This window comes from Trichechus manatus, unplaced genomic scaffold (genome assembly GCF_000243295.1).
Source record: "Trichechus manatus latirostris isolate Lorelei unplaced genomic scaffold, TriManLat1.0 scaffold00076, whole genome shotgun sequence".
Lineage (NCBI taxonomy): Eukaryota > Metazoa > Chordata > Mammalia > Sirenia > Trichechidae > Trichechus > Trichechus manatus.
The window spans coordinates 272,034-281,644 of record NW_004444012.1 but is presented as its reverse complement, the minus strand read 5'-3'; the positions used below and the strand labels follow the sequence as shown (position 1 = coordinate 281,644).

Here is a 9,611-nt window from a genome sequence, read left to right as displayed (position 1 = left end):
AGCTGTGATTTGAATTTAGGTCTCTGACTACATCATAAAGTGAGAAGCTATGATTTGAATTCAGGTCTCTGACTACATCATCAAGTGAGGAGCTGTGATTTGAGTTCAGGTCTCTGACCACCAGTGCCATGATCCCCCTGTTCTGTTTTACTACCTTCCGACATGAGTTGAGCCACCCCAGCCGGCCAGGACAAGGAGTGCTGGGCCATGACTCCTTCCAGTGGGAAGAAAGGACAGTGCAGGGCCAGGCAGAGAACCTTGTGTGTGCCGCCCCCTACCCACCCCATTTTACTCAGGAGAATTCAGCTTGAATGAGGGAGGTGGTAGAGCATGCTGGGAGTCCCTAGGTGGTGCACTGGTTACCTGAAAGATTGGCACAGAGGCACCTCAGAAGAAAGGCCTGGCAACCCCCATTGAAAACCCAGCGGAGCACAGTTCTTCTCTGGCACACGTGGGGTCACCATGAACTGGTGTTGACTTGATAGCAACAGGTTTTTGGTTTTTTAGAGCATGTTTAGCGGTCAGGGGCTCCACCACTTGCTGGATTTGTAGTCCTGGGCAGGGCATTTAACATCTTTAACGCTCAGAGGATAATTATTCCTACCTCAAACGGTTGCTGAGAAGATGGGAAGCGTTTATTCAGCAAAGTGAATGCCTTGTTGAATGGTTGTGGTGGTTGTAGGTCTCTGGGTGGTGCAAACAGTCTGGGCTAGACTACTAACCTACAAGTTGGTGGTCCGAACCCACCCAGTAGTGCCGTGGAAGAAAGGCCTGGCAATCTGCTTTGGTGAAGATGATAACCAAGAAAACCCTATGGAGCAGTTCTTCTCTGTAACACAGGGGGTCACCATGAGTTGGAATCAACTCAAAGGCAGCAGGTTAGGTTAGGGTTAGGTGGTGGGTGTTAGCTGCTCGAGTTGGCTCTGACTCATCATGACTGTATTCACGAGGGGATTGGACCGTTGTGATCCAGAGGGTCTTCATTGGCTGGTTTTTCCGAAGTAGATTGCCAGGCCTTTCTTCCTAGTCTGTTGTAGCCTGGCGGCTCCGCTGACAGATGGGTGGTGGCTGCACTTGAGGCGCATTGGCCAGGAATTGAGCCCAGGTCTCCCCACGGAAGGTGAGGATTCTACCGCTAAGCTGCCACTGCCTTCCGTTAAATAGTAGCTGCTATTATGATAATAAAACGGCAGGCTGGGAGAGGAAAAGAACTTACAACAGGCCACCGTATCCTTGCTTACAGGTGTGAGCGTGAGTGCACAGTCAGCTGAGGAGTCCAGGGTTGCCTTACGTTTATAAAGCAGAGACGTGGGTCGTCTGGGGAGTTTTCTCCTTCTCCCCCAGACCGGCTGCCTCTCCGTTCTGCACTGTGCCCTCAGCGTTTTGGGTAAACCACTCTAGAACACATACCCCATTTTACTGGCCTTCTAAAGAATTTACATGTTGCTCCCCCAGTGGCTGAACTCCTAGAGGAATCTCCCCCTCCACCTGACCCTGGAGTGAGTAAATCAAGGACTCCCCCAAAGCCCCGGTTTTCAACAATATCACTGATGGCCTGCCTTTTCAAGCCAGCTTGGGATTCTCTCTTAGAGCCTGGAAGGCTGGATTTCTGAATCCCGAGCCAGCACAGGCCCTCACGGTTTGCACGGGACCTGTTTACTTTTGGTCCTGGCCTATTCCTGCTCTCCACACGTAGGGGCTCTGGGCAGGGTCTCCCCCAAAGTGCAGTCCAGACCCTCTGAAAGTCAGCTAGGAAGCTAGTAAAATGCTCATTTTGGGGATCATGGGAGCAGGTTGCTGAAACCCACAGTTGTAATAAACTTCTCCAGGTGATTCTGATGCACGATAATATTTGAGGGCTTAACAATGTCCGAGGCAGAAATGAAGCCCTTACTTTAGGCTGGCCTCTATTTCTTCTGGATCCGAAAGCGCTCAGCAGCCTTCCAGAAGTGGGAGGTCTAGTGTGGATATTTGACAGTCTGTGAAGGATATCCAGGAGGCACAAACGCTTAAAAACCAACACATAAAAACACACACAGCCTTAACTAGAGATTCATTCAGGTTACAGAGTTCCTTTGTTCTAAAATTCAAGAGCCTTTGGGCAGGGTTCCACCTGCCTTGTAGTAAATCTCATTAATGACACAATGCTGTCTTCTTCCTGATGTTTGAGGCCAGCACTGTGAGAACTGAGGGTGGTGACAGTGGTCGATCTGAAAATGTGGGGAGAAGAATCCTCTGTTTGATTGTGTGTAAGCACGTTTCAGCTGGGAGAGAGGAGAGTATGGTAAAGTGAATGGATGGGAGATTGGGGAGTCTGGAAGGGTCATCGGGCGTGGGATATGACAGGAACAGGGGCAGGTGGGGTCTGATGAAGGGCAGGGGATGTGCGTTGAGGTGGGTGTCAGGACGGGAACAGGTCAGGTCTGATGAAGGGCAGGGGATATGCGTTGAGGTGGGTGTCAGGACGGGACACCTGGGATCTCATGAAGGGCAGGGGTGTGTGTTGAGGTGGGTGTCAGGACGGGTGGGTGGAAGGGTGCACTTGGAGAACATGACTGACCTAACGGGGGTTTTAGCCCAGTGCTTCGTTCCCTGGCCCGGCTGAAGCCCACCATGACCCTGGAGGAGGGACTGCCGAGGGCCGTCCAGGAGTGGGAGCGCACCAGCAACTTTGACCGGATGATCTTTTATGAGATGGCAGAAAAGTGAGTCCCAGGAACCCTCGTTCTCCTGAGGGGGGCAGTGTGGCCGAGAGCAATGAGGGGCAGTGGAGAGAAGCTTGTGTCTGGTAGATGTTAGAAGAAGGGGTGTAGGTTAGGGTAGAGGCTCCTGGATCCTGGAAGGCTTTATCCTCTCCCCTCACATTGCTTCTTCCACTGCCTTCACTCCTGGGTCTTTACATCCCGTCTTCCCTTGGAGGTTCCCCCTCCTCTGGGTCTTGAGTCAGTATGATATTGAAGGTCTTTGGATGGGGCTGGGGAGCCTGATAGGTGTGAAAATCCCATGATGTCAGAGGGACTAGCAAGGAGGAGATGGGCTCTACTAGGCAGGTCCTTCCTGCCCACTGTCCAGGTGGCAAGTGGCTATCAGTGTAGAACCTTGGCTCTGCTCCTCCTTGGAAACAGTGGCACAGAAATGGTTTACCTCGTCCTGCCGGGGAGGGGCTGGTCTGGGACGGGCTGGCGACGGGAAGCCAGGTCCTTGAAGCCCTGAGTGGTCTTCTGGCTCTTCTGCCCCCATGATCTCCTTGGTTAAAAAAAATAACTCAAAGGAAAATGAACCCTTTCTTCCAAGCTTAGCTTCCACTTTCTCCCCATATTCTTCTGAACCAAATCGTCCCAGCTTTACCCTTCCAGGGCCCTTGTCCTAGACGGGTGACTCTTGGATCTGAGCACTGCCTCCTGGTGGGGACTTCCTAGAATTGCAGCCCTGGCTCCTTCCTCAGGATTTCAGCCATCCTTTGTGGTTGTAAGGAGCCCAGTTGGTGCAGTGGTTAAGAGCTTGGCTGCTAACCGAAAGGTCGGTGGTTGGAACCCACCAGCCTCTCCAAAGGAGAAAGATGTGGCAGTCTGCTTCCATAAAGAGTACAGCCTTGGGAAACCCCATGGGGCAGTTCTACCCTGTCCTGTAGGATCGCTGTGAGTCAGAATCGACTCCACAGCACTAGGTTTGGTTTGGGTTTTTGTGATTGTAGGCTGGGGCAGATGAGGCCTTAAGGAGGGGTCCTGCCATGCTGCCCCCCACTGATTTAATCCACTGAGCCTGTGTTAGTGTGGTGGTAGCCACCCATGATGCTGGGTGAGACAGGGCTCAGGAAAAAAGCGAAAGCTACCGTCTGTTCCGGAGAAGGTTACAGGCTCTAGATAGTTCATTTTCTTAACAAGCATCCTAAGTGGTGACGGCAGCTGAAGGGCCGATATGGTGACCCTCCTGGGTGATGTGACTTAGGCAGCACTTTGCCCAGCTCAGGACACTTCTTTCTCAGCTGTGTGACTGCTACCTGGTGTCTGGGCTCCGGATGGGTCTGGCTGCCTTCTCAGCACTGCTCATGCCTTCCTCACCCTCTGCAGGTTCATGGAGTTCCAGGCTGAGGAAGAGGTGCAGATTCAGAATGCGCAGCTGTTGAATGGGTCCCAATGCCTGCCTCCCGCAGCCCCTCTAAAACTCGATCCTCTGGCGCCCCCAGCCCCTGAGATTTGCCAGCGGCCAGGTATGGCTGCCCAATTCCAGAAGGAGCTGGAGGCCAGACGCTCAAAGGGAGGCATGCAGAAACCAGTCAGTTTAGGGAAGGCATTGCCCTCGCTTCTGCCACTTTTCCTCCAGGGAGTGGTATTCAATTGTTTCTGACAGGACATTCCATAGGAGTCTGGTCTCTCAGGTTTCCATTGTCCCCAGCTAGCTATTGATCCTGGCCAAGTAAACCAGCTACTCTTTTCACTTGAATGTCAAATGGGGCCACAGTACCTAATCTGTCTGAAAAATGGGGGCTGGATTAGGGGATTTCTTGGAGTTTCAGGAGTTCTAAGATTCCTCATTCTGTGATTCTCTCTCACACCCTCCAATTCCTAAGTCTTCTCCCATGGCTGGTATTCAGGTTGGCCTGACCCAGCCTGGAACCATCTCATGGCACCCAGGTGCCCTTACAAACAGGGCTGGGCAGTGGAAGCTATAGGTTCTCTGCCACTTGGCCTTTCTCCTTTCCACCTTTTCCCTAAGCGTACGTCCCAAAGAAGGCAGTCTCCAAGACGAGGGCCCCTCGCCGGCGGCAACGCAAGTCCCAGAAGCCTCCAGTTCCTGAGGCACCCAAGGAGATCCCCCCGGAAGCGGTTCAAGAGTATGCTGACATCATGGAAGGGCTGTTGGGGAGCCACTCAGCCACTGGGGAGTCAGATGGACACCGGGAAGAGGAAGAAGAGCAGCAGCAGGAGGAGGAAGGGATGTACTCAGATCCAGGTCTCCTGAGCTACATCGATGAACTGTGTTCTCAGGAAGTCTTTGTTTCCAAGGTGGGCTGTGCCTGGAGGTCTGGTTTCTGGCACATCATCGGGGTGGGCACTCCTGGGAACCAAAGATCTGGGGTTCTTCCCAAAGCAGTTAGGGACTAGGCTGTATCCTGTAACTCCCGAGAAGTGTGTATGTGTGCGACCGTGCACACACACAGATGTGTGTAGCTGGTGGTGGTGATGGTGTATGACAACCGTGGGTGGGGAGTGGGGAGCTCATGGCTTCTTTTCGAGAGCCTGTAGACTCACAGGTTACCTCCTGTCAAAGGTTCTGACATCACTCTTCTGTTACCCAGGTGGAGGCCATCATTCACCCTCGATTTCTAGCAGATCTGCTGTCCCCAGAACAGCACAGGGACCCCTTGGCCTTATTCGAGGAGCTGGAGCAAGAAGAAGGGCTAACTCTCACTCAGGTAAACTTGGGAGGTAGGGTACATCAGAACCAGATGCCAGCATGGTTGTATCTACCCCTGCACTGTCTTGGATGGTATGGCTTCAGGAGAACAGTCCCAGGATTGGGGTTCAGTGCCGAACAAGTAGGTAGGGGACCATGGAAAGGCAGGGAAAGCCCAGGAATCGAGCCCCCGAGGGTGGAAAGAAGAGCTACAGCATCTCTTGACAGCATCACTTAAGCCAGCTGCTTGTCTTTCTGCCCTGCCCAAATACCATCTCGCCACCACCCACTCAGCCACCTCTTCTCAGTCATGTAGAAAACGGGTATTTGTCCATTTCCCTCCAGCTGGTACAGAAGCGACTCATGGCCTTAGAAGAGGAGGATGCAGAGGCGCCTACAAGCTGCAGTGGAGCTCACTCGGACTCCAGTCCTTCTGTTTCTGATGAGGATGAAGATGGGGTTGGGCGGCTTCGGCCCTCATCCGGGCCTCGGGTGTCTGGGGGCACCGTTCGCCCCGGAAAGGCTGCTTCTCCAGGAAAGCGGGCAAGGGAAGGGCATGGGGGGCAGGAGCGAGCCCTGGATGGCCCGAGGGGGATGCGCAGGGATGGGGACACTCTGCCATCCCCCAACAGCTGGGACCTGCAGCTAGAACTAGCACAAGGCACTTGGGGACCCTCGGGCACAGAGAGGAGAGGGTCTGAGAAGGTTACAAACCAGATACCCCCGCATCTGGAGGGCCATCTGGGAGGCGCAGTGTCCCCTGGGCACTCCCTGGTGGCTGATGGCACTTCAAAGGCCCTACCCCTTTGCTGGCAGGAAGACCCCCAGCTGGAGGGAGTTCCCTGTTTGGAAGGTGGACTTGCCCAGCCAGCTTCTCTGCAGAGTCAGGGGTTAGAAAAGCGGGTCCTGGAGCTTCAGACAGGACTGCAGACGGGGGATGTTGGAGCGCTTCAAGGGAAGGAGCCTTTAGCATCGACCCAAGAAGGCTCTCCAGGAGCCATGTGGGGAGATGACGGAGACCCTCTGATGGCCCAGAGTTATGCTCCGGACCCTTCCCCTGGAACAGCTGGAGACACCGATGGGGCCCTTCTCAGTCCAGAACTTTGGCTGAGCAGTGATATAGATGCTGTAGGCTTGGAGCTGCCCTTAGAAATTGAGGAGATCATAGAGACCTTCCAAGATGGGGAATGTGTAACCGAGCACCAGGGAGGCTGCGAGGCGCTGGGCTCTGGTAGCAACATCTCTCTGTGCCTTGGAGAAACCACACTGCCTGGGGATGTGGGGCGCAGTGCACTTCCCTGTGGAGACACCGATGCCATGGCTGCTTCAGAAAAGAGCAACCACTGCAGCTTGCCGGGATCTCTGAGCGCCAGCAGCCCTGCCTTGAGGCTCAAAGAAGATAGTGAACACAACCCGGAGACGGCTCGGGACCCGAGTGATCTGTGGGCTGAAGGTTGTGCTCTATTGCTGGAGAGCAGAATTGATGCCCCTACACTGGGGTCTTCCAAAGAAACCCTCCTGCCAGCATGTCAAGGCAATATCCTTATCCTGGGGACCCAGGATGCCTCCTCCTTCCCTGAGGCCAGCAAAGGTGCAGGGAGCAGAGGCAATTCCATCTCTCCTCTGTTGGAAACCACAGAGCATGTCAGCCTACTAGATGTTGGAGATAGCCATGGCCTCCAACTGGGGGAGGTCAGAGAGGATACTCATCTATCAAAACCAAAAGACCTTGCTCCCTCAGTAGGAACCCCCAAATCAACATCTCCTCACCAGGGCCTTGGAAGCTCTCCCCCTAGATTGGGAACTAGGGATGCCTTAGTTCTGAGGGAGACGTCTCCTGGAAGCGAAACACGCAGCTCAGCAGATGGGGCCAGCAAAGAGAAAGAGGAGGATGAGGAAGATGAGGAACTCTCTAACTTTGCCTACCTCTTGGCCTCTAAACTCAGCCTGTCACCAAGAGGGCTTCCCCTCTGTCCTCGCCCCGCCTCAGGCCTGCCCTCTGTAGGTCAGGGGGTCAAGAAAGCACTCCACTCCCTTTCTGCTGAGGTAGGAAGTCTCGGCCCACCTCCACATCCTGTTGCCAAATCTGGGAAGCGAGCTCTAGTTAGAGGTCCAGCACCTGTTAAAAAGAGGCCCCACCCAGGAGCTGGCCTTGGGGTCTCTGGGGAGAAACCATTGGCTCTAGTTGTTCGCCCCTCACAGCCTCGTAAAAGGCGGCGTGACAGTTTTGTCACGGGGAGAAGGAAAAAGCGACGCCGTAATCAGTAGTGAGTGGGAGGACCATCCTCTTCCACCTGCCAATCCTGTGGGGGCCCAGAGCAGACTTCACCCCTACCACATACGCAGACTCTTTCTTGGCCAAATTTGTTTTGTTGTTCTACAAAAGCGATGAGGGTGGGGATGTTAGACTCACTAGGGTGGAGATGGTCCCCTTGGCAGGAGATTAGGGGAAGTACCTCTGGAAGGAGTTGTATGGAAAAAAATGAATAAAAGATGTTTTTGTTGGAAAATGACCTTCTGCACTCATGTCTTTGTTGCTAGGTGGATGGGTTAAGACACTATAAAAGAATGAGGTGAGGGTTTTCCCGGGTTCTCTGAATCTAACTTTCCTTGACTCCAACCGCATCCTGGCTTCTTGCAGTCTCCTCCTGGGAATGGAGTGGCCTGCAGCCTATGATGAGCTCCAGCACTGTTAAGTCCCTAGCCATTGCTTTTTTCATCTTCAGGCCCAAACTTGGTTTTGGGAGGCCTTCTCTGGACATCCCATAATTTTCCATCTCTCTTAAAGTCTATAGATGGAGAGATGCTTTGGTACCTGTCAGGTTTCTAGGGGATGCACGTTTCTAAATTTAATTTTCCATGATTGTGTCTAGATATGGCACCTTTAAGGCAGGCCTTGTTTTATCCTTCTTTGAAGAGACTGGACAGACGTAAGTTCAGTGATCCTCAGCTAATCCAGCGGCAGAGAAACCCTCCTGTGTGGCTGGCCCGACCTGATGGGGAGCAGGCTTGTTTCTCGTTGACGTAGCTTTCTGTTCTCACTACAGGAGACACGTCAAATCTCAGTAGGATTATTAAATATAGTATGGTAGCTAGCTATTTTTTCATCTCTAATGAGGACAGAACAAGAAGGAATGGGCTGAAAGAGGTTCACAAGAAGGCTGTTAAAATACGTATATGTAACGACAACAGAGGGAAGAGTATGAAATGTGTTTGCCTGATTGTTGGGCGAGAAAGAGCCCCGGGCAGCTGGGAGCCAGGAGACTGACCTTGAACTCCTCCCGTGGGCATCCTGCAACCCTTCATCTCCTCTCTTCCCAACTACTGAGACCATCAGTATGACTGAGCTTTGTATTTTTTTAATAGATATATATATATTTATATATAAAATAGTTTCTTACAAAAAAAAAAAATCAAAACCAACTTAAAACAACGACAAAAACTCAGAGAGGAGCAGAGGTGGGTGAGGCACGGGGTGGCCCTGGCGCTGCCCGGAGTCTGCAGGCCGGGTGCCAGCTGGGGGGAGGCGGCGAGAAGGGCCCAGGCACTCAGTCGCCCTTCTGCTTGGGCGCCTGCGCGGTCCCGTTGGCCAGAGCAGTGGGGCCGCCGGGGGATGAGGCCTTTGACCGCTGCGGGGTGCCACGAGGGGCGTGTGGGAGGCACAGGTAGGTGCTGAAGACCTTCCCATAGAGGGGGTCACGGAGGGAGAAGTCCTGGAACTGACCTGGGCAAATGAGAGTGAGGTGGGGAAGAATAAAAAGATGTCAAGAGGGGAGGCTGCCCCGCTCTTCTGCAACGTCGTCCCCTCTCCGATCCAGGTGCGTCCTTCCTGCCGTTCCAGCCTCCTGTCTCGGGCACGCCCCCAGCACTGCCCCTAACCCTCCCTCCCTCCCCGCCCACGGTGCCCTTGTGGGGCAGGAAGGCAGCGACTCACGGAGGGAGAGGCCCTGGAGGGAGAGGCCCTGGCCGGGGCCCGCCTGGCACAGCTCCCGGCACAGCTCGGCGTGCAGAGTGGCCGCGGCGGGGCGGGGCGAGCCCAGTAGCAGGTGCAGGATGGAGCTGAAGCCGTCCTGGTGGAGCAGGCGGCCGCGCCCCTCTGCTTGCTCTTCGGCGAAAAGCTTGGGAGAGAAGAAGAAACCCATCGGGCCTCGCCTCACGACCCCAAGTCAGGCACCAATGTCCCCGCCCCCCCGTCACGCATCGCCCGCCCACGC

The 9,611-nt window shown here is 54.1% G+C and overlaps 2 protein-coding genes across 2 annotated transcripts in view; one reads left to right on the top strand and one right to left on the bottom strand.

Annotated features, from left to right (window-relative positions):
- NUTM1 (NUT midline carcinoma family member 1) overlaps window positions 1-7,831 on the top strand; it is an 11,753-nt gene extending 3,922 nt beyond the window's left edge. Inside the window, exons 3-7 of the mRNA XM_004380714.3 lie at window positions 2,577-2,705; window positions 4,071-4,210; window positions 4,717-5,006; window positions 5,300-5,416; window positions 5,743-7,831. Of these exons, the coding sequence (XP_004380771.2) occupies window positions 2,577-2,705; window positions 4,071-4,210; window positions 4,717-5,006; window positions 5,300-5,416; window positions 5,743-7,665 (2,599 nt within the window). The 3' untranslated portion in view covers window positions 7,666-7,831. The remainder of the gene's footprint in view (window positions 1-2,576; window positions 2,706-4,070; window positions 4,211-4,716; window positions 5,007-5,299; window positions 5,417-5,742) is intronic.
- A 991-nt stretch (window positions 7,832-8,822) lies between these two features.
- LPCAT4 (lysophosphatidylcholine acyltransferase 4) overlaps window positions 8,823-9,611 on the bottom strand; it is an 8,994-nt gene continuing 8,205 nt past the window's right edge. The window contains exons 13-14 of the mRNA XM_004380582.2: window positions 9,332-9,515; window positions 8,823-9,121 (exon numbers count right to left, since the gene is read on the bottom strand). Coding sequence (XP_004380639.1) covers window positions 8,946-9,121; window positions 9,332-9,515 — 360 coding nt within the window. The 3' untranslated portion in view covers window positions 8,823-8,945. The remainder of the gene's footprint in view (window positions 9,122-9,331; window positions 9,516-9,611) is intronic.